Here is a 23,194-nt window from a genome sequence, read left to right as displayed (position 1 = left end):
AAGTTAAATTCTCTAAGTGCCATTTCTTTCAGAGACAAGTGAAATACCTGGGACATGTTGTGTCAGCTGAAGGTGTGGCAACAGATCCGGACAAGGTAGCAGTGGTGAGAGACTGGAAGACCCCCACTAACCTGGCTGAGCTCAGATCTTTTCTGGGGTTTGCCAGTTATTATAGGCGCTTCATAGCAGGGTTTGCAAAGATGGCTGCGCCTTTGCACCATGTGGTGGCACAACTGAGCCCAGGTGTTAAAAAGGGTAAGACCCCCAGGAGGGCTCTAGGCCCAGTCTGGACCGCAGAGTGTGAAGAGAAGTTCTGCCAGCTGAAGAAAGCGTTAGTCTCTGCACCTGTCCTGGCGTATGCAGATTTTCAAAGACCCTTTGTGTTAGAGATAGATGCAAGCCATGCAGGTCTAGGGGCGGTTCTGTCACAGGAACATGGAGGGAAGCTTAGGCCGGTTGCATACGCTAGCCGGGCGCTCAGGCCCACTGAAAGAAACATGCAGAACTATAGTTCTATGAAACTAGAATTCCTGGCGCTTAAGTGGGCAGTATCAGAAAAGTTCAGAGAATATTTGTTGGGGGGCGCCTGCACTGTATATACTGATAATAATCCACTTCGCCACTTAGATACAGCCAAGCTTGGTGCAGTGGAGCAACGATGGGCAGCCCAGTTAGCACCCTTTAATCTTACCTTAAAGTATCGTCCAGGGGCTCGAAATGGGAATGCTGACGCCTTGTCTCGCCAATATAGAGAGGCTGAAGAAGAACAGGAGTGTGAAGGGGGGGCTCTGTGTATTCAATCTGATATCTCTGTCCTCCCAGGTTGCTCCAAGGAGAATCTAGCCACATTACAAGAACAAGACCCAGTTATTGGGCCATTTCTGGAGTACTGGAGAAAAGCTACGCCACCTGGTTCAAGGGAGAGGGAGAGGTTTGGCCCAGGGACCAAGGAGCTTGCCCGTCAGTGGGGACGTTTGAGGGAGGAGGAAAAGGTACTCTACCTCAGCTTTAATTCTCCAGATGGGGGTAGGGAGACCTATCAGCCTGTATTGCTTCAGTGTCTGCAGAAAGATGTTCTCACCCATTTGCATGACAATCATGGGCATCAGCGGGTGGAGCGTACTTTGCAATTGGTGCGTTCTCGTTGCTACTGGCCCAATATGTACAGAGATGTAGAGAAATGGTGTCAACAGTGTGGAAGATGTGTTTTGGCTAAAGCTATACAGCCGAAAGTTAAGCCTTTTATGGGCAGTCTGCAGGCTTCACGGCCTCATGAGATCCTGGCAATAGATTTCACTGTCTTGGAACCTGCCTCAAATGGAAGAGAGAATGTATTGGTCTTAACAGATGTGTTTTCTAAATACACCCAGGCTATTCCCACCAAGGATCAACGAGCCAGTACAGTTGCAGATGTTCTGGTGAAGCACTGGTTCCAGTTGTTTGGCCCACCTGACCGTATCAATTCAGATCAGGGGAGGAATTTTGAGAGTAATTTGATCCGGCAGTTATGCAAGGTCTATAAGATCCGGAAAAGTCGTTGTAGAAAAGGCCACGAAGTTACTGTGTATTTGTTGTTGTTAGATGTGTTAGATTACTATGTTATGTTGTGTTAGAGCACTAGATGGTTGATGTGCGAGCGGAGCCCCCTGCTGGTCTTATGACGTAATTGGCCGCACTCGTTCATGTGACGGTGTTTTCTGGCTGCAGTGAGTGAGCAGTGAGTGAGGAGTGAGGAGTAACTGTCGGGTCACCTGTTCGTGCTATGGCGACTGTCTGTGCGTGAATGAAGCATGTAAGTACGTCTGGATGGGTTATGAGAGTGTTGGATGTATGCTAGTGCGTTTGTGAACGTTTGAGCTGTATGTTGTGATTGTAGCACTCGCCATGCTATGGCCGTTTATGACGCTAATGTCCGCTAGCTTAATTAACGATCGAGTGTAATGAGTGTCACGTGATATGCTCGTGTTTATATTGATCGTTATCATGCAGGTTATTCAGCGCGCTGTTGCGCAGAGTACTGTGTTAATTATAAGAGGGATTTATGACTGTGTTCATATTATGTTTCTCTGATAGTTCTGGTTAGCTAAGCTATTTACCTAGCTTTAATTGTGTCGGTGCTAAATGCTACTGAATCTGAGCTAAGTGGTTTGATTTATTGATGATTATTTACTCATTCATTTATTTGTCATTTCTATGTTTAGAACCACAGAACAATCGCCGGTAAGAAGAGAAATAAACAGGATCAGAAACAGTCAGCCTCCTCTTTATTCAGTCTCTGAAGATTCGGCTGAAAGTGGTGTTCTGGCCGACACACCGAAGTGAACTCAGTGATAACCCCTGAGCCAGCTGCATACAGCTAGGGTCTCCACTACAGTCGTACTACTCCATATCATCCTCAGGGGAACGGTCAGTGTGAGCGGTTTAACCGTACGTTACATGATCTACTTCGCACGTTGCCCCCGGATCAAAAGAGATACTGGCCACAACATCTCCCTCAGGTAACCTATGCATATAACACCACCGTACATCAGTCCACAGGCATGACTCCCTACTTTATTATGTTTGGGCGAGAGCCCCATTTGCCGGTGGATTTTTTGCTAGGGGCTGAGTTGGACGAGACGGAGGAGGGGCAGGAGGAAGACTGGGTACAGAGGCATCAGGAGTTGCTGGAGGAGGCTTACAGCCATGTTCGTCAGCGGTTGGATGCAAGGAGGCAGCATCGAGACCAGAAGCAGGAGGCTCAAGTGAGAGATCCATCTTTAAGTGAGGGAGACCTGGTGTATGTCCGAAATCATGGAGTGAAAGGCCGTAATAAGATACAGGATGTGTGGGACCCAACCCCCTATCGGGTGGTGCACTGCCCCCCAGATCGTGGTGTTGTTTACTCTGTCACCCCTGCAGTCCAAGGCGGGCCTGTGCGTCAGGTGCACCGGACCGAGCTGAGAGGTATGCCTGAGGGTGGCCTGAGGACGGATACAGGCCAGGAGACAGGAGATGAACAGGTGGATGCTGGAGACATGGAAGAGACAGATTTCAATCCCCCAGGAGTGCTGGCCGGGGACGTAATGTCAGAATCTGACTTTTGCCCAGAGAGAATGGGAGAAGAGGAGAAGGACGTGGAATTAGAAGAGACCGCAGGGGTCGTTGAGGGCCTCCGTAGGTCCACTAGAAGTACTGCAGGCAAACACACAAATCTTTACCATCTGCCACAAACCGTAAGGTCAAAATGAGATCCATCAGTGTAGTTAAGTATCACTGTATGCTCAAGGGGTACTGGGTTGCTTATTTTTTATTCAGTACATCGTCGGGGCGCCGATGCATTTTGAAGGGGTGATATGTGGCAGGTGGCACCGAGTAGGGAAGGGGAGGTGCAGGAAGTTAAGGCGCGGTATAGAAATAAGCCTACCTGTAGAGGGAACGAGAGTCTGTTGTTGGTTCCGGCCGGAGGAGTGAGGCAGGTGCACATCTCACTCCATGCGGGCATGCAGGGATACCAAGGAGAACTGGTAGGCTGAGGCCCTGTTTTGAGGGTTTATATCATGATGTTATTGTTTGATATGAACTGTGTTTTTTATATTTTTCAGACTTGTTGCCCTGCTGGGGTTGTGAGTAGCTGGTAGCCGGTGAATGGGCAAAGTTCGGCAGACCAGGTATTTTAAAGTTGTGATATATGCCGTAAACTCTTAAATATTTTTATGGATGTAATAAAGTATTGAAGGTTTGTTTTTGTGTCTCTGCAGAGAATCGGCAGCCTATTAGCTGTTTCTTGCCGTTGTTTTGTTTATTAGTTTGGGTTTATTATTTTGTCTAGTCCGCCTGGCAAGTGAGCCGGTAACGGGCAAAAAGAGCTGGGTATTGCCCTTGGGCGGACTAGTTTCTTTTTTTCTTTTCTTTTTGTTTGTTTGTTTATTTGTTTGTTTATTTTCTGCGGCAAACCCCCCACTTGTTTTCAGTCTCAGGTGAAGTCTCAGTCAAGCCATCAAGGCAGGCATAAGGTGTGATGTGGTTAAAATGTTTGCAGTGAAATTGAGTTGTGTGCAAACCTTAAGTGTGTTAGTTCACCAAGTGTGTAAAACCTTTTGCAGTGTTAAGAGTGGTTTGTAAAACGTAATCCTGGCCTTGCTAGTAATATTGATGACGTAAACTGAAGAGATACAAGTGGGCCTATAACCTGTCAAGCAGAACCCTGTAATAAAACTGTTTAATTTTATTCCTTGGACTGTTATCATTTGCTAATTACTTACCTGTGGTGGGAGTTACATTAAGATGAAACGTAAGTCTCTGTGGTGCAACTAAACAAAGATACATCTTAAGTATCACCTTAACTAGTTTCAACGTATCATTTAGTGTGGACTTTACACTCTAACTTAAGGTAGAACTTACACAGAGCTGGTGCAACAGGCTGGAGTTCTTCTCCAGGTGGAAAAGTGTCGAACATGAAAAGTTGAAAAGTGATTCTTGTTTAATTACAGATGTAAAAAGTTTGTATCTGTTCACATGAAATGATCTAAAATGTATTAACGTGTCAGTTCATCACAAAAGCTGAATGTACATTTGTTCCTGCTTTTTATCAACATAATAAAATGTTGTCTTGACTTGGATTCATATTCAGCTTCGTCTTTAACGTCTCCTGCATCTACACAACATCCCATTCTCTTTATAATTAGCAGCAGAGGTGGAGGAAGTGTTGAGATGAAGTAGTGACACCACACTGTGTACAAGTACTCTGCACAGGTACAAGTACTGCACTTAAACAGTTGCTCCCTTCCACACAAAGAATTAAGATATTCACACCCAGGTTTTTGTAACAGGTAAAGCAGCTTCCTGACCACAATCATGTCAAGTTTCAAAGCTATCAGAGCTTCTGTTATTAATCTACATGAGTTTATAGCCTATGTCTTACTGTAACTCCAATGTGAACGGTAGATAACCTTTTTTTCCCACATCCCTATGCACAACAGCAATTTATTTATTTATACATGCCTAGAACTGCTCTTCTACGGTAATGTGGATCGACCTGTTCAACATTCAGTCACTTTTCAAAGCTCCGCCCCCTCACATGACTCACCTGAGATAAACCAGGAAACAGTGCATTGGACTCTGTCAGTCCCAGAGACGCAGACTGAAGACGAGACGATCAGATTCAGCTTCAGACCAAACCAACAACTTCCTGTGAGTGAGTCCAGCTACAACACTGCTGCTTCAACCTGCTGACACTCCACACACTGAAGGTGAGTTGGACTAAAACCTGGACTCAGAGTCACAGTAAACTTGTCAAGTCAGTAGAGGAGGGAGGGGAGCCATGACTGACTCTACTTCCTGTCTGCTGTGTTTCCAGCTTCACTCAGACTAAATGGCTTCCAGATTAGAGGAGGATTTCTACTGTCCGGTCTGTACGGAGGTCTTCAGAGATCCTGTTGTTCTGTCCTGCAGCCACAGCTTCTGTAAAGACTGTCTGAAGAGCTGGTGGAAGGAGAAACAAGATCGACTGTGTCCAGTTTGTAAGAGAAGATCTTCAAGAGAACTACCACCCTGTAACCTGGTGTTGAAGAACCTGTGTGAGAGCTTCTTACAGCAGAGAGAGCAGAGATCTTCAGAGGCTCTCTGCAGTCTGCACTCTGAGAAACTCAAACTCTTCTGTCTGGACCATCAGCAGCCATTGTGTCTCGTCTGTCTCCATTCAGAAACACACACCAACCATAGAATCAGACCCATCAATGAAGCTGCTTCTAAACTCAAGAAGAAACTTGAGAAAACTCTGGAGCCCTTAAAGAAGAAGTTAAAGGGTTTTGAAGAAGTTCAGGTGAAGTTTGGTCAAACAGCAGAACACATTAAGGTCCAGACCCGACACACAGAGAGGCAGATCAAGGAGCAGTTTAAGAAGCTTCACCAGTTTCTAGAAGAGGAAGAGGAGGCCAGGATGGCTGCACTGAGGGAGGAAGAGGAGCAGAAGAGTCAGAGGATGAAGGAGAAGATGGAGGCTCTGAGCAGAGAGATAGCAGCTCTTTCACACACAGTCAGAGCCACAGAGGACGAGCTGAGAGCTGAAGACGTCTCATTCCTGCTCAACTACAAGGCTGCAGTGGAAAGAGTCCAGCAGCGCCCCCTGCTGGAGGATCCACAGCTGGACTCAGGAGCTCTGATAGACCAGGCCAAACACCTGGGCAACCTGACCTTCAACATCTGGAACAAGATGAAGGACATGGTCTCCTACAGTCCTGTGGTTCTGGACCCAAATACTGCTCCTCCAGGACTCATCCTGTCTGAAGATCTGACCAGTGTGAGAGCTGGAGGAGATGAACAGCAGCTTCCTGACAATCCAGAGAGGATTGATTCTTACTACACTGTCCTGGGCTCTGAGGGTTTTAACTCAGGGACTCACAGCTGGGATGTCCAGGTTGGAGACAGTATAGGCTGGGGACTGGGTCTGTTAACAGAGTCTGTGCAGAGGAAGGGAGACGAGATAAGGTCTGGTTCATTGGGAATATGGTTTAATGAAGGTAAATACAAATTATGGTCACCATCATCTATAGGGACTGTTCTCCGAGTGCAGAAGAAGCTCCAGAGGATCAGAGTGAATCTGGACATGAACAGAGGAAAACTGTCGTTCTCTGATCCTGAAACTAACACACACATACACACCTTCACACACACTTTCACTCAGAAGATGTTTTCATACATTAACACTGGTAGAAACCTCCCAGTGAAGCTGTTACCAGTGAAGGTGTCAGTGACAGTGGCGCAGAGCAGTTAGAGATAAAGAGGATAATCATACTTATCTTAAAGGGATATTTCCACATTTTGGAAAATTGGCCCATTGCCATGATCCCTATAGTCATAACAGTAGGTTTGTTACCTTTAATTGTCGGTGCAAGCTAATTGCTCAGAGCTACGCTATGGAGGCTAATGGGATTTCTTGGTTTATCTAATCAAACTCATCAAATACACAATCCAACAACTCCAAAACGCTCTGGTGGACAAGTTGTGACCTGCACATTCACCACGCTATGAGATAATAACAGAATGTTACCAGACAGAGTTGTTTTAATGGTAAATACAGAGACTGCTTGATGAAAAACTGTCCCTGAAGGCAACGCACATCAGCGGTTTTGCATGAATTTCCCTCTAAAACAACTCTGGTAACATTCTGTTATTATCTCATAGCGTGGTGAATGTGCAGGTCACAACTTGTCCACCGGAGCGTTTTGGAGTTGTTGGATTGTGTATTTGATGAGTTTGATTAGAGAAACCAAGAAATCCCATGAGCCTCCGTAGCGTAGCTCTGAGCAGCTCACGGCTCTGATCCGCCGTTCTAAAAATAGCTTGCACCGACAATTAAAGGTAACAAACCTACTGTTATGACTTTAGGGATTGTGACAATGGGCCAATTTGCCAAAAATGTTGAACTATCCCTTTAAAGGGAAACGTCAGTGAATTGAACCTGTTCAACTTCACCTGTCCTCCTGCTGTCTCATTATTGCACTTTTCCTTTTTTTTATTTTTATTTTTTACTACTTTTCATGTGTTAAATTGTTTCACTCTTATCACTCAATTACTGAACATTTAATTTTTTGACTCTCTAGAAGAAGATCTGGAGTTCTTCTCCAGATGAAAAAATGTCAAACATGAATAGTGATTCTTGTTTAATTACATGTAAAAAGTTTGATCTGTTAAAATGAAATGATCTAAAATGTATTAACTAGGGCTGGGACTCGATTAAAAAAATTAATCGAATTAATCAGAGGCTTTGTAATTAATTAATCGCAATTAATCACATTTTAATCGCATATAAATATTTGACCTGAGAACAGTGAGAAGCATTTTTTTTCCACATGGATTTTAGTATAATATGAATGACTGAATACATAAGCTTAAGCATTCAAGGTGGTACTTAACCAAGACCAACAGACTAGGGATGCAAATTATCGATTAATTCATTAATCGATATTTGATACATACAGATTAAATGGTCTTTCCTTCCAATACACTATGATGATTACCGTACTGTAGTATTTAACTAGGCTACTTAAATCACAGTAGCATAAACTGATTTGTTGAACTCAGCCTGATGTAAACATTAATAAAACTCAGTAACCAATCACACAGGCAGCTCCATGTTGTCCCTGTGTGATGTTCAGGGACAGGTCAGGACAGTCTGAAGACAGACAGCTCTGAGGGTGAAGTCCTATCATAATGAGATGAGATGCACCTGTGACAGTGACAGGTCATAGATATAGTGCTGCAGCTGAGCAATTAGCGCTATATAGCGCATTTAGCGTGCGCCCGTGTCTGTGTATCTATGTGCAGGTGTTACCGGCGCCAGAGCTAGGGGTCTCTGGACCGGCAGCATGAGCCACTCAGGCGGCGGGCACTGAGCGGCTGAGTTACGGTGCTAACAGTTTATCTGTGGATCCAAACACAGGACACGAGAGCTGTTAGCTCATGCTACTGCTGCTCAGCAGGTTTATTCTCTGCACATGCGCTTAATGTTCACATTTCATAATACACAACACTGTAAATACCGTACGAATTACTCTCAGAAAAGTATTAATAAACAATAACTCTAGCAGGCAACGTTTATGGTCGGAACTGCTCACACACACAAATATACACTCATTCTGGTTTACCCGACCTTTTGCGGACATGAACGCCCGATAGTAAACGACGACGATAAAGTACATATTTCAACATCCTACAATGCTTAGCTTCACTTCACGGCTTCGCCTTATGTTGTTACATAGTTTAACTGAAGAAAACTGTACAATTAATACATTTTACATACCTGTGGATCCAAACACAGGACACGAGAGCTGTTAGCTCATGCTACTGCTGCTCAGCAGGTTTATTCTCTGCACATGCGCAGAGCAAAGCAGAGCAGAAACTATTTGCTGGACCCACTGGTGTTAGAGCACCATCTATTGGCGCAAAGTGGTAATGCTTTCTGCAAAACTGAGTTTATAAAGTTTCAAATAAAGGTTCAAATATTAAAATGAAAAAGAGGGGGTGTCTGTTAAAGTAATAAACTATATGTGGCTATTCAGACCCACTACACTCTCCCCTGCTTCAAGAGATGTCTCCGGACATCTAGAACCAACAAAAATATTAAAAGAAAAATGTCTCAAAACAGTCAAATTGTCAACGTACAGTCATATGTCCACATGTATAAGTGTGTGTCGGTGTAGGTGTGTATGTGTACAGTAAAGTCTGGTCTAGTCTGTTCTTCAAGTCTTTATGTCTCTCTAGCATGTCCACGCTGCTTGTGGGGGGTAGAAACAATGTTCGGGGACAGCTGGGTAAAAGGAGGGTATGGGACATGGATTGAGGGGTATTGGGAGATGAGACATGGGATAAGGGGCATAAGCAAACATCAGGTTTGCACCTGGTCTCCAAGACTGGTATGATGGTTGTCCAAGATGGTCGTATGTGAGCATTTCACGAGGTCTCTGTGCTCGAGCTGACCTCCTCACAGGTTGTACTTCCTCCTCGGACAGTTCCACTGCAGGCTCCTCATTGTCCTCCTGCTCTGTTGAATCAGCCTCCTCTGCAGTGTCATCAGTTATGAGTTCTCCTTGCACTTCCTGAGCTGGTGGTGGAGCAGCTGCCAGCTGGTCTGGTGTCTGCACTAGATCTGGGAGGGTTACAGGATCATGTTGTTGTTGTTTTTGAGCCATATCTGTTACCTGTCTCAGTGGCTGAAACTCTGGAGCTACAGGTCGGAGTTCATCTGGTGGGTTAGACTGAGGACTTGCAGGTCTAACTCTCCTCCTGCTATACACTGGGATTGTTCGGAGGCAATATGTGTATTCCTCTTCTTCCTCAGAGTGTTCAGACTCCTGCTCCACTGTCTCTCTGTTGTTTCTGTAACAGTCTGTCTGTCTTTGTCTCTTTTTAGGTGCGGACTGACTCGGTGGGACTTCTAAGGGCAAATCATTTACAGGTAGCAGAAGGTTGCGATGCAGCACGCGGAGAGTGCGTTCTCCTGTTTCTGGTTGAACTCTGTAAACAGGTCCGTCTCCCATCTTTTCAACCACTCGATGAACCTTTTTCTCCCAATAAGCTCTGAGTTTGCCCGGACCGCCCCTCTCTGACAGATTCCTGATAAGCACACGATCACCGGGCTGCAGTGTAATACCTTTAACATGCTGATCATAATACTTCTTTCCTTTAGCTGAACGCTTTCCACTGTTTTCTGAAGCAATTTTGTATGCTTCCTGCATGCGTGAAGCCCATTTCTGTGCATACTCTTGCCTGGACCGTGGCTCCTCGTCAGGTTTCAAGTCAAAGAGCAGATCTACAGGTAAACGTGGAGCTCTACCATAAAGAAGAAAAAATGGTGAATAACCCGTTCCCTCATGTCTTGTACAGTTGTATGCGTGGACAATGTGAGGTAGGTGATCCTTCCACTCTGTTTTTTTCTCCTCCTGCAGAGTGCGGAGCATCTGTAGAAGTGTCCTGTTCAGGCGCTCGACAGGATTCCCCTGCGGATGGTAGGGAGTCGTTCGGGAGTGTGCTATGCCTGCGAGCTGCTGGAGTCTCTGAAAGAGACTGTTTTCAAACTCCCGGCCCTGATCATGATGTAGCTTTTCAGGATACCCGAAGCGAGGGATAAAGTCATAGAAGATTTTCTCAGCTGCTGTTCTGCCAGATTTGTTTTTTGTGGCATAAGCTTGACCAAACCGAGTAAAGTGATCTACCAGGACTAAAATGTACTCATAACCGCCTTTACTCTGTTCAAGATGTAGATAATCAATTGAGATGAGCTCAAATGGGGCACTGGTTGTTATAGAACCCATAGGTGCTCTCTCTGGGATGTTTGGCTTTTTTTGTTTAATACACTGACACTGGCGAATAACATAATCTTCTATGTCCCGTTGCATAAAAGGCCAATAAAACCTTTCTCGTGCTAAATGTATGACTTTGTCAGCGCCCACATGGCCCATGTCATCATGCAGGTGTTTTAACACGGTTGCCTTCAGTTTCCTGGGAAGAACCAACTGTTTCCTCTGTCCTGTCTGTCTGTACAAAATCCCTTTGTCAAGTCTGAGTCTGTTCCATTCGTGTACCAGTCTGCGTGTTTCTCGTCCCATTTGTCTTTTTTCTTTATCCTGAGGACTCCATCCCGTTTTCTTTAGGTGTATCACCTCACAGATAGGAGCATCTTCTTTCTGTGCCGCTCTGACACTTTCTGGGGTGATAACCGGGGTGCCTCCAGTTTGTGTGTCACCTACATCAGACTGTAGCTGTAATGCAGCCACCCATGGCACATCACTGTCTTTTACAGCCTTGTCCCCCTGCCAGATGGCAGAGACTACATCAGGGGACACCGTCTCTGTGTACTCTTTTAGGTGATCAACAAGATGCACTGGGTGTCGTGACAGGGTGTCAGCATCAGCGTTTGACTTTCCTGGCCGATATTTGATGGTGAAATGAAAGTCGGCTAACTCACCCACCCACCGATGCCCGACTGCGTTCAACCTGGCTGAGCTCAAAACATATGTAAGGGGGTTATTGTCTGTGTATACTGTGAAAGTGGGGGCGTAATAGAGGTAATCTCTAAATTTATCACAGATTGCCCACTTTAACGCCAGGAACTCAAGCTTGCTAGAATGGAGATGGTAGTTTTTCTCTGCAGGCGTGAGTGTCCTGGAGCCATAAGCAATAACCCGGAGCTTGTTTCCCTGCTGTTGATAGAGCACAGCACCCAGACCTTCGTTCGAGGCATCTGTGTGGAGTACAAAAGGTAAGTCATAGTCTGGATAAGCCAAAATGGGTGGACTGGTTAACATATCCACCAGGCGTGACACTACAGCACTGTGATCTGGTGTCCAATACACAGGTGTTTTGGATGAAAGCTGACCACTCTTAGTATTTTTTGACTTAACTTTGGTGGCTCTCTGACTAGGCTCACTAGGACTCTCTATTAGCTGAAACAGGGGTCTTGCTATCCTAGAAAAGTCCTGTATGAATGTTCTGTAATAGCCTAAAAAACCTAAGAGGGCTCTGACCTCTCCCACATTCTTTGGCTCTTTCTCTTTCAAATGCTGAACTGCCTCAATGTCTTTAGGGTCAATCTGTACACCTTCACGAGTCACTAGGCGTCCTAAATACCTGACCTGGCTTTTAAACAGTTCACATTTTTTTGGACGTAGTTTGATACCATGCTCTCGTAGGCGACAGAGCACCTGTCTCAGATCTTCAACATGGTCATGAAAAGTCTTGGAAAAACAGAGAACGTCATCCAAATATGGAGAACAGCACTCGTCCCTTAACCCGTCAAGAACTCCCTCCATACATCTTTGAAAGGCCGCGGGGGCGTTGGTTAGACCAAATGGGAGGCGGGTCCACTCATAAAGCCCCCAGGGTGTGCTAAAGGCAGTCAGGTGTCTGGAGCTCTCCTCGACAAAGCCTTGATGGTACGCACTACCCTGGTCGAGTATGGAGAACCATGAGTATCCCCCCAGACTGTCTAGCAGGTCTTGGATGCGTGGGAGAGGGTGGCGGTCGGGGATGGTTTTCCGATTCAAGCCTCTGAAATCAATACACAGACGTAAACTCTTGTCCTTCTTCCTAACACAGACGACTGGAGATGAGTAGGAAGAAGCAGACTTTCTGATCCAGCCCTGGTCGAGCAGATTTTGGACATAGTCCTTTACCTCTTTGTACAAGGGCTTAGGAACGGAGTTGTAGGACGTTTGCACTGGCGTGTCATCCTTCAGGTGGATTTTCAGTTGCAGGTTTGGGATGCACCCAATATCACAATCATCTTTGGCGAAGACATCTGACTCCTCATACAACATGTCTCTGACAATGTTTTGTTCATGTCTCTCCAGGTGCGACACATCAACAGGTGGGTGCCATCTCTGTCTTGTTGTGTCCTCTGTCTCATTTTTCTCACTTGTTCCTCTTTGTTTGTCTGTGCTAACCTGAGCTGAGGATGTATTAACTGTGCTAGGGGACATGGGCTCTAACCCACCTGGAAAACAGTTAACTGGTTTAATTTCCGTAGCCTCCTCTAATGTTCCTAAAACTGTTCTCTTAGGGAGGTAGATGTCGTGCTTAGTGGGGTTTTGAACAGGTATCTTAACAATTTTTGAGGACCCACTTGGAACGTCAACTAAGGCCTGAAACAAATCCAACCCCTCAGGACAGTTACTCACAAAGTTGGGTTGAAAGAGCGTAACCCCACCCCCTGGCCATTCTCTGACTCTGCATCTCACCTCACAAATCTGCCCTGCGGGAATAGTGAGACCCATCTTCCCCGTTCTCACACTGCACTCTACAGCTGTCTCACCTGGCGTCAACATCTGGCAAACAGAAACAAGGGCTTCTACAGCACTGTCATTTATGCTTAGTGTTTCTTTTAATAAAGCAGAAATATCAACCTCACTTCTCTGTTCTTTGATTATCTCAACTAAAACATTGCTGCCTAAGAGAGGACAGTTGAGACAGTTCTGGCTGATTAGCATTGGCACTTGAATGGTGACATGTCCACAGTGTTTGTTACCGATTTGGAGTTCAACCTCTGCCCATCCATCAAAGGGAACATCTGTGCCATTTGCTGCAGAAATCACCAGCGGCTCATCGAGAGGAAGGGATTCAAGTGGCTGGATTTGGACATGGGGGAGTGCTTCTTCCATCCAGCCTCTCCCCACCATCGTCACTTGAGCCCCTGAGTCGAGCAACATCTGAAGAGGGACACCATTAATAGCACATGAGACCATACATCGCTTTCCTATGAGCTGTGCTAAGCATTTCTTTGTTGGTGGTTGACATTGTGTTTTTATTGTTACAGGACTGGCTGTTTTAGAGTGGATGGGTTGGGCTGATTCCTTAGCTGTCACGGTCACTGGCTGCCCCTCTCCAGTGACCTCATCCCGTTTCCCGACGTCCTCCTTTGAAGACAGCCGACCGCCCGATGTCCAGCTTGGCCACATACGAAGCAGTGAGGGCAACTCATCTTGCCCTGCTGAACACAGTTGCTGCATCTGCCACGGGCTTCAGGTGTTGGTGGCAGTGGCTGGGCTGTGGCTGAGTGTGTGTTCACAGGGGTGGTAGTGTCAGCAGGCCTCACCACTTGAGCCAGTTGTTTGGTCAGGGAGGACACCTGTGCAGTCAGTTCTTGAATAGCGGCACGGTTAGCCTGTAACTCAGTGTCAACTCTAGTCTGCTTAGTTGAGTCACTACAGTCAAGCTGAGCTGGGCTCACAGTCACTGGTCGGTTTTTAGCTACTGTGCCAAGGCGTCTGAGTCTCTCTGTCTCCTCACTGGTGGACTTGGTGATTTGGTCCAAAAGAAAGTCATCACTAACCTGCAAGTCTGTGAGAAGAGGTTTGAGATCATAACGAACATGGTTATTTTTTTCATTCAGACCTTGATACAGAGTGTGGAGAAAGGTACCCTGAACAAGCTTTCTGTCATAGCTAAACTCTGTACCAGGCTGTTGTGACTCAAACAAAACACGCTGCTTTAAACCCATCATTCTGTACAGAAATTGCTGAGGACCCTCTTTGTCTTGTTGTTTAGCATTACTTAACTCTTGAAAAAGTTCAGTGCTGCTTTTGTCCCTGATATGTGCACGGAGAAACCGCTTTAGCTCATCAACAGTTAAATCACTTTTGTTTGTTAACATTTCTCTGAATGCACCAGGTTTTAAGATTTTCATTACAGTGCGTATTACCTCAGACTCGGTGAACCCTTCCTGTATACCATCTTCTATTTGTTTACAAAGGTTACCATAAGACATGTCTGACCCAACATCTGAGATTTGTCCACCATGTAGCTTAAATTCTCTGCGTGGGAGCAGAGCGGCAAAGTCATTCACCCTCAATACCTGGTCTCCCATGCTGGACGACAGGCCCACTCCACCACGGGGAGAACCACCAACCCCCGTGGCGAAAGCCCCGGTGACAGCGGAAGTGCCACAGTTCCTCGCCGGCAGTCCACCGCCTCCTCCCGAAGATGCTGGACGTGTATGAATGTCTCTGTTGTGTGAGGGGCTGGTAGTGTGTGTCTCTTTGTCCAGTGGTGGAGGTAAAAGGGGATGAATGTCTTTGTTCATCTGCAAGGGCTGTGTGGGAATGTTGTGGCTGTGTGTGGTTGTTGTGGATTGTGTGACTGTGTCTTGATACTCAGAATGAGGTGAAGTGGATAGCTGCTCCTCATGGGGTGATGGATCCTCCCCTGGCTGTCCTGTCTCCTGCGCAGTCCGGCTAGCTTCACTTTCACCCGGGTCTGTGGCCAGCAGGTCACTCAGCAAGTCATTTAGGATAAGGAGTTGAGTCATGCCCTCATCTTCCATAGCACTTAATTTCTCACTCCTGAGGTAGTCCACAATCAGGTCATACAGTTCTGGTTCACTCAAGTCTTTAATGTGGTGAGTTATGCTGCCATCGTCTATTGAACTCACGATTGCCAAAAGCTGGTCTGCATTCAAATATGAAAGACTCTTCTGGATCTTGAAGATCAGCATCCGCCGTGGGGTGACAGTGGCTATTGTGGCGTTACTCTGGTGACTTCCGCTCTCTGGATGACGCTCTGGACTGCAGCAGCCTTCCCTGAAGCTTTGGGCACCGTTTCACGTCGTCGCGACACTCACTTCACCGGCAGGAACGCTAACTCATCCCGGACCGAGCCCCCAAATGTTACCGGCGCCAGAGCTAGGGGTCTCTGGACCGGCAGCATGAGCCACTCAGGCGGCGGGCACTGAGCGGCTGAGTTACGGTGCTAACAGTTTATCTGTGGATCCAAACACAGGACACGAGAGCTGTTAGCTCATGCTACTGCTGCTCAGCAGGTTTATTCTCTGCACATGCGCTTAATGTTCACATTTCATAATACACAACACTGTAAATACCGTACGAATTACTCTCAGAAAAGTATTAATAAACAATAACTCTAGCAGGCAACGTTTATGGTCGGAACTGCTCACACACACAAATATACACTCATTCTGGTTTACCCGACCTTTTGCGGACATGAACGCCCGATAGTAAACAACGACGATAAAGTACATATTTCAACATCCTACAATGCTTAGCTTCACTTCACGGCTTCGCCTTATGTTGTTACATAGTTTAACTGAAGAAAACTGTACAATTAATACATTTTACATACCTGTGGATCCAAACACAGGACACGAGAGCTGTTAGCTCATGCTACTGCTGCTCAGCAGGTTTATTCTCTGCACATGCGCAGAGCAAAGCAGAGCAGAAACTATTTGCTGGACCCACTGGTGTTAGAGCACCATCTATTGGCGCAAAGTGGTAATGCTTTCTGCAAAACTGAGTTTATAAAGTTTCAAATAAAGGTTCAAATATTAAAATGAAAAAGAGGGGGTGTCTGTTAAAGTAATAAACTATATGTGGCTATTCAGACCCACTACACAGGCAGAGATCAGAGATGGTGTTTTAAATAACCATGCTAGCGTTTCACCAGCTCTCATCTCTGCCAGTCAGCCTCTCAAACTGCCGCCTCTCTCGCGTGCGGGCGCACTGCACGTAGACACACGTGAGAAATTTTTTTTTTTTTTTTTAAATAAGTGCGATTAAAATGCGTTAATTTTTTTAACGCGTTAATTTTTGTGTAATTAATTAATCGTAATTAATGCGTTAAAGTCCGGGCCCTAGTATTAACGTGTCACTTCATCACAAAAGTTGAATGTAGATTTGTTCCTGTTTTTCATCAACATAATAAAATGTTGTCTTGTTGTTACCAGTGAAGGTGTCAGTGACAGTGGAGCAGAGCAGTTAGAGATAAAGAGGATGATCATATTTATAATGTTGTTTATTTCTTAAAGGGATAGTTCAACATCTTTGGCAAATTGGCCCATTGCCATAATCCCTATAGTCATAACAGTAAGTTTGTTACCTTTAATTGTTGGTGCAAGTTATTTTAACCATAACCTAACCCATATTTATAATGTTGTTTATTTCTTAAAGGGAAAAGTCAGTGAATTGAACCTGTTAAACTTCACCTGTCCTTCTGCTGCCTCATTATTACACTTTTCACCCCCCCCCCTCCCCCCTTTTTTTTCTTTATTACTACTTCTCATGTGTAAAATATTTTATTCTTATCACTCAATTACTGAACATTTGATTCTTCTTTTCCAGAAGAAAATCTGGAGTTCTTCTCCAGATGATAAAATGTCAAACATAAAAAGTTAAAAGGTGATTCTTGTTTAATTACATATGTAAAAAGTTTGTATCTGTTCACATGAAATGATCTAAAATGTATCAACGTGACAGTTCATCACAAAAGCTGAATGTAGATTTGTTCCTGTTTTTCATCAACATAATAAAATGTTGTCTTGACTTGGATTCATATTCAGCTTCGTCTTTAACGTCTCCTGCATCTACACAACATCCCGTTCTCTTTATAATCAGCAGCAGAGGTGGAGGAAGTGTTGAGATGAAGTACTGACACCACACTGTGTACAAGTACTCGGCACAGGTACAAGTACTACACTTAAACAGTTGCTCCCTTCCACACAAAGAATCAAGATCTTCACACCAAAGTTTTTTATAACACGTGAAGCAGCTTTCTGACCACAATCATGTCAAGTTTCAAAGCTGTCAGAGCTTGTGTTATAAATATACATGAGTTTATAGCCTATGTCTTACTGTAACTCCGATGTGAACGGTAGATAACCTTTTTTTCCCACATCCCTATGCACAACAGCAATTTATTTATTTATACATGCCTAGAACTGCTCTTCTACAGTAATGTGGATCAACCTGTTCAACATTCAGTCATTTTTCAAAGCTCCGCCCCCTCACATGACTCACCTGAGATGAACCAGGAAACAGAGCATTGGACTCTGTCAGTCCCAGAGCCGCAGACTGAAGAAGAGACGATCAGATTCAGCTTCAGACCAAACCAACAACTTCCTGTGAGTGAGTCCAGCTACAACACTGCTGCTTCAACCTGCTGACACTCCACACACTGAAGGTGAGTTTGACTAAAACCTGAACTCAGAGTCACAGTAAACTTCAGTCAAGTCAGTAGAGGAGGGAGGGGAGCCACGACTGACTCTACTTCCTGTCTGCTGTGTTTTCAGCTTCACTCGCAGACTAAATGGCTTCCAGATTAGAGGAGGATTTCTGCTGTCCGGTCTGTACGGAGGTCTTCAGAGACCCTGTTGTTCTGTCCTGCAGCCACAGCTTCTGTAAAGACTGTCTGAAGAGCTGGTGGAAGGAGAAACAAGATCAACTGTGTCCAGTTTGTAAGAGAAGATCTTCTAAGGAACATCCACTTAATAACCTGGTGTTGAAGAACCTGTGTGAGAGCTTCTTACAGCAGAGAGAGCAGAGATCTTCAGAGGCTCTCTGCAGTCTGCACTCTGAGAAACTCAAACTCTTCTGTCTGGACCATCAGCAGCCAGTGTGTCACATCTGTCTCCATTCAGAAACACACACCAACCATAGAATCAGACCCATCAATGAAGCTGCTTCGAAACTCAAGAAGGAACTTGAGGAAACTCTGGAGCCCTTAAAGAAGAAGTTAAAGGGTTTTGAAGAAGTTCCGGTGAAGTTTGGTCAAACGGCAGAACACATTAAGGTCCAGGCCCGACACACAGAGAGGCAGATTAAGGATCAGTTTAAGAAGCTTCACCAGTTTCTAGAAGAGGAAGAGGAGGCCAGGATGGCTGCACTGAGGGAGGAAGAGGAGCAGAAGAGTCAGAGGATGAAGGAGAAGATGGAGGCTCTGAGCAGAGAGATAGCAGCTCTTTCACACACAGCCAGAGCCACAGAGGACGAGCTGAGAGCTGAAGACGTCTCATTCCTGCTCAACTACAAGGCTGCAGTGGAAAGAGTCCAGCAGCGCCCCCTGCTGGAGGATCCACAGCTGGACTCAGGAGCTCTGATAGACCAGGCCAAACACCTGGGCAACCTGACCTTCAACATCTGGAACAAGATGAAGGACATGGTCTCCTACAGTCCTGTGGTTCTGGACCCAAACACTGCTTATCCAGAACTCATTCTGTCTGAAGATCTGACCAGTGTGAGACGAGGAGACGAACAGCAGCTTCCTGACAATCCAGAGAGGTTTGATTCTTACTGCTCTGTCTTGGGCTCTGAGGGTTTTAACTCTGGGACTCACAGCTGGGATGTCGAGGTTGGAGACAGTACACAGTGGTCATTGGGTGTGTTACCAGAGTCTGTGCAGAGGAAGGGAGCTGAGATACTGTCTGTATTATGGGGAATAGGGTCTAATGAAGGTGAATACGGAGCATTTTCACCATCAGGTCCAGACATTGATCTCCCAGAGCTGAAGAAGTTCCAGAGGATCAGAGTGAATCTGGACTTGAACAGAGGAAAACTGTCGTTCTCTGATCCCGATACTAACACACACATACACACCTTCACACACACTTTCACTCAAAAGATGTTTCCATTCATTAACACTGATAGAAACCTCCCAGTGAAGCTGTTGCCAGTGAAGGTGTCAGTGACAGTGGAGCAGAGCAGTTAGAGATAAAGAGGATGATCATATTTATAATGTTGTTTATTTCTTAAAGGGATAGTTCAACATCTTTGGCAAATTGGCCCATTGCCATAATCCCTATAGTCATAACAGTAAGTTTGTTACCTTTAATTGTTGGTGCAAGTTATTTTAACCATAACCTAACCCATATTTATAATGTTGTTTATTTCTTAAAGGGAAAAGTCAGTGAATTGAACCTGTTAAACTTCACCTGTCCTTCTGCTGCCTCATTATTACACTTTTCACCCCCCCCTCCCCCCCTTTTTTTCTTTATTACTACTTCTCATGTGTAAAATATTTTATTCTTATCACTCAATTACTGAACATTTGATTCTTCTTTTCCAGAAGAAAATCTGGAGTTCTTCTCCAGATGATAAAATGTCAAACATAAAAAGTTGAAAGGTGATTCTTGTTTAATTACATATGTAAAAAGTTTGTATCTGTTCACATGAAATGATCTAAAATGTATCAACGTGTCAGTTCTTCCCAAAAGCTGAATGTACATTTGTTCCTGTTTTTCATCAACATAATAAAATGTTGTCTTGACTTGGATTCATATTCAGCTTCGTCTTTAACGTCTCCTGCATCTACACAACATCCCATTCTCTTTATAATCAGCAGCAGAGGTGGAGGAAGTGTTGAGATGAAGTACTGACACCACACTGTGTACAAGTACTCGGCACAGGTACAAGTACTACACTTAAACAGTTGCTCCCTTCCACACAAGAATCAAGATATTCACACCAAAGTTTTTCTAACAGTTAAAGCAGCTTTCTGACCACAATTATGTCAAGTTTCAAAGCTGTCAGAGTTTGTGTTATTAATCTACATGAGTTTATATGTCTTACTGTAACTCTCTCACACACACACAACATGGTACGACAAGGAAACGTGTACAGTAGATACAGTAACCTTTGTTTCTTACATCTCTATGCACAACAGTAATTTATTTATTTATCAAAAAACACATGAAAAGACCCTTTTTAAAACGAGGCACATGCCTAGAACTGCTCCTCTACATTAATCTGGACTAACCTGTTCAACATTCAGTCATTTTTCAAAGCTCCACCCCCTCACATGACTCACCTGAAATAAACCAGGAAACAGTGCATTGGACTCTGTCAGTCCCAGAGACGCAGACTGAAGAAGAGACGATCAGATTCAGCTTCAGACCAAACCAACAACTTCCTGTGAGTGAGTCCAGCTACAACACTGCTGCTTCAACCTGCTGACACTCCACACACTGAAGGTGAGTTTGACTAAAACCTGGACTCAGAGTCACAGTAAACTTCAGTCAAGTCAGTAGAGGAGGGAGGGGAGCCATGACTGACTCTACTTCCTGTCTGCTGTGTTTTCAGCTTCACTCACAGACTAAATGGCTTCCAGATTAGAGGAGGATCTCTGCTGTCCGGTCTGTACAGAGGTCTTCAGAGATCCTGTTGTTCTGTCCTGCAGCCACAGCTTCTGTAAAGACTGTCTGAAGAGCTGGTGGAAGGAGAAACAAGATCAACTGTGTCCAGTTTGTAAGAGAAGATCTTCAAAGTATCATCCACCTATTAACCTGGTGTTGAAGAACCTGTGTGAGAGCTTCTTACAGCAGAGAGAGCAGAGATCTTCAGAGGCTCTCTGCAGTCTGCACTCTGAAAAACTCAAACTCTTCTGTCTGGACCATCAGCAGCCAGTGTGTCACATCTGCAGAGATTCGGAAACCCACACCAACCATAGAATCAGACCCATCGATGAAGCAGCTTCTAAACTCAAGAAGGAACTTGAGGAAACTCTGGAGCCCTTAAAGAAGAAGTTAAAGGGTTTTGAAGAAGTTCAGGTGAAGTTTGATCAAACAGCAGAACACATTAAGGTCCAGGCCCGACACACAGAGAGGCAGATTAAGGAGCAGTTTAAGAAGCTTCACCAGTTTCTAGAAGAGGAGGAGGAGGCCAGGATGGCTGCACTGAGGGAGGAAGAGGAGCAGAAGAGTCAGAGGATGAAGGAGAAGATGGAGGCTCTGAGCAGAGAGATAGCAGCTCTTTCACACACAGTCAGAGCCACAGAGGACGAGCTGAGAGCTGAAGACGTCTCATTCCTGCTCAACTACAAGGCTGCAGTGGAAAGAGTCCAGCAGCGCCCCCTGCTGGAGGATCCACAGCTGGACTCAGGAGCTCTGATAGACCAGGCCAAACACCTGGGCAACCTGACCTTCAACATCTGGAACAAGATGAAGGACATGGTCTCCTACAGTCCTGTGGTTCTGGACCCAAACACTGCTCATCCAGATCTCATCCTGTCTGAAGATCTGACCAGTGTGAGAAGAGGAGACGAACAGTCTCAGCTTCCTGACAATCCAGAGAGGATTGATACTTACTGCTCCTCTGTCCTGGGCTCTGAGGGTTTTAACTCAGGGACTCACAGCTGGGATGTCGAGGTAGGGGACAGTACAGAGTGGGCACTGGGTGTGTTAACAGAGTCTGTGCAGAGGAAGGGAACCAAGATACTGTCTGGATTATGGAGAATATGGTTTGATGAAGGTGAATACGGAGCAGGTTCACCATCAGATCCAGACATTGATCTCCCAGTGCATAAGAAGTTCCAGAGGATCAGAGTGAATCTGGACTTGAACGGAGGAAAACTGTCGTTCTCTGATCCTGATACTAACACACACATACACACCTTCACACACACTTTCACTCAGAAGATGTTTCCACTCATTAACATTGGTGATGACCTCCCATTGAAGCTGTTACCAGTGAAGGTGTCAGTGACAGTGGAGCAGAGCAGTTAGAGATAAAGAGGATGATCATATTTATAATGTTGTTTATTTCTTAAAGGGAAAAGTCAGTGATTTGAACCTGTTAAACTTCACCTGTCCTCCTGCTGTCTCATTATTACACTTTTCACTTTTCCTTTTTACTACTTTTCATGTGTAAAATATTTTCACTCTTATCACTCAATTACTGAACATTTGATCCTTCTTCGCTAGAAGAAAAAATGTCAAACATAAAAAGTTGAAAGGTGATTCTTGTTTAATTTACATATGTAAAACGTTTGTATCTGTTAATATGAAATGATCTAAAATGTATCAACGTGTCAGTTCATCACAAAAGCTGAATGTACATTTGTTCCTGTTTTTCATCAACATAATAAAATGTTGTCTTGACTTGGATTCATATTCAGCTTCGTCTTTAACGTCTCCTGCATCTACACAACATCCCATTCTCTTTATAATTAGCAGCAGAGGTGGAGGAAGTGCTGAAATGAAGTACTGACACCACACTGTGTACAAGTACTCGGCACAGGTACAAGTACTGCACTTAAACAGTTGCTCCCTTCCACACAAAGAATTAAGATATTCACACCCAAGTTTTTCTAACGGGTAAAGTAGCTTTCTGACCACAATTATGTCAAGTTTCAAAGCTGTCAGAGCTGGTGTTATTAATCTACATGAGTTTATGTGTCTTACTGTAACTCCCACACGACATATGACAAGGAAAGTGTACAGGAGTTAAAGCAGAAGTAAGTGGTCCGGTCGTTTTCGCTAATGCTGCGTTCCAGGCAGGCTTTTGAAATCGTAAATTACAGCTTCAAGTCACAACTTACGATTTTGTAGCGTTTCAGGCAACCCACTCGTGTTTTTCCGACCTGTTTTACCGGTGAAAGTCACTATAACGGCCACTCGTAACTTCCGACCGGTGAACTCGTACCAGATCAAACTGGT

The 23,194-nt window shown here is 44.9% G+C and overlaps 3 protein-coding genes across 3 annotated transcripts; all 3 read left to right on the top strand.

Moving 5' to 3' along the window:
• Positions 1-5,116: 5,116 nt before the first annotated feature.
• LOC310985366 (E3 ubiquitin-protein ligase TRIM39-like) lies at positions 5,117-8,375 on the top strand (the record flags this gene model as incomplete). Its single annotated transcript, XM_083970940.1, has 3 exons — positions 5,117-5,231; positions 5,339-6,689; positions 8,308-8,375. Exons 2-3 carry the CDS (start codon positions 5,354-5,356, stop codon positions 8,373-8,375), a joined length of 1,404 nt encoding a protein of 467 aa, XP_083827066.1. The 5' UTR covers positions 5,117-5,231; positions 5,339-5,353.
• Positions 8,376-18,072: 9,697 nt separating this feature from the next.
• On the top strand, positions 18,073-19,470 carry LOC310984937 (E3 ubiquitin-protein ligase TRIM35-like; the record flags this gene model as incomplete). The annotated part of the gene is made up of 1 exon (XM_083970318.1): positions 18,073-19,470. One exon carries the CDS (start codon positions 18,073-18,075, stop codon positions 19,468-19,470), a length of 1,398 nt encoding a protein of 465 aa, XP_083826444.1.
• Positions 19,471-20,624: 1,154 nt separating this feature from the next.
• LOC310984935 (nuclear factor 7, brain-like) lies at positions 20,625-22,300 on the top strand. The gene is made up of 2 exons (XM_083970316.1): positions 20,625-20,731; positions 20,841-22,300. Exon 2 carries the CDS (start codon positions 20,858-20,860, stop codon positions 22,259-22,261), a length of 1,404 nt encoding a protein of 467 aa, XP_083826442.1. The 5' UTR covers positions 20,625-20,731; positions 20,841-20,857; the 3' UTR covers positions 22,262-22,300.
• The last annotated feature ends 894 nt before the right edge of the window (positions 22,301-23,194 follow it).

This window comes from Trachurus trachurus (genome assembly GCF_905171665.1).
Source record: "Trachurus trachurus genome assembly, chromosome: 4".
Taxonomy (NCBI): Eukaryota; Metazoa; Chordata; class Actinopteri; order Carangiformes; family Carangidae; genus Trachurus; species Trachurus trachurus.
This window is presented reverse-complemented; position numbering and strand designations above follow the sequence as displayed.

What these genes read in the sequence shown, in the direction of transcription:
- LOC310984935 (XM_083970316.1), top strand. Translation starts at nt 20,858, where the DNA reads ATGGCTTCCAGATTAGAGGAGGATCTCTGCTGTCCGGTCTGTACAGAG.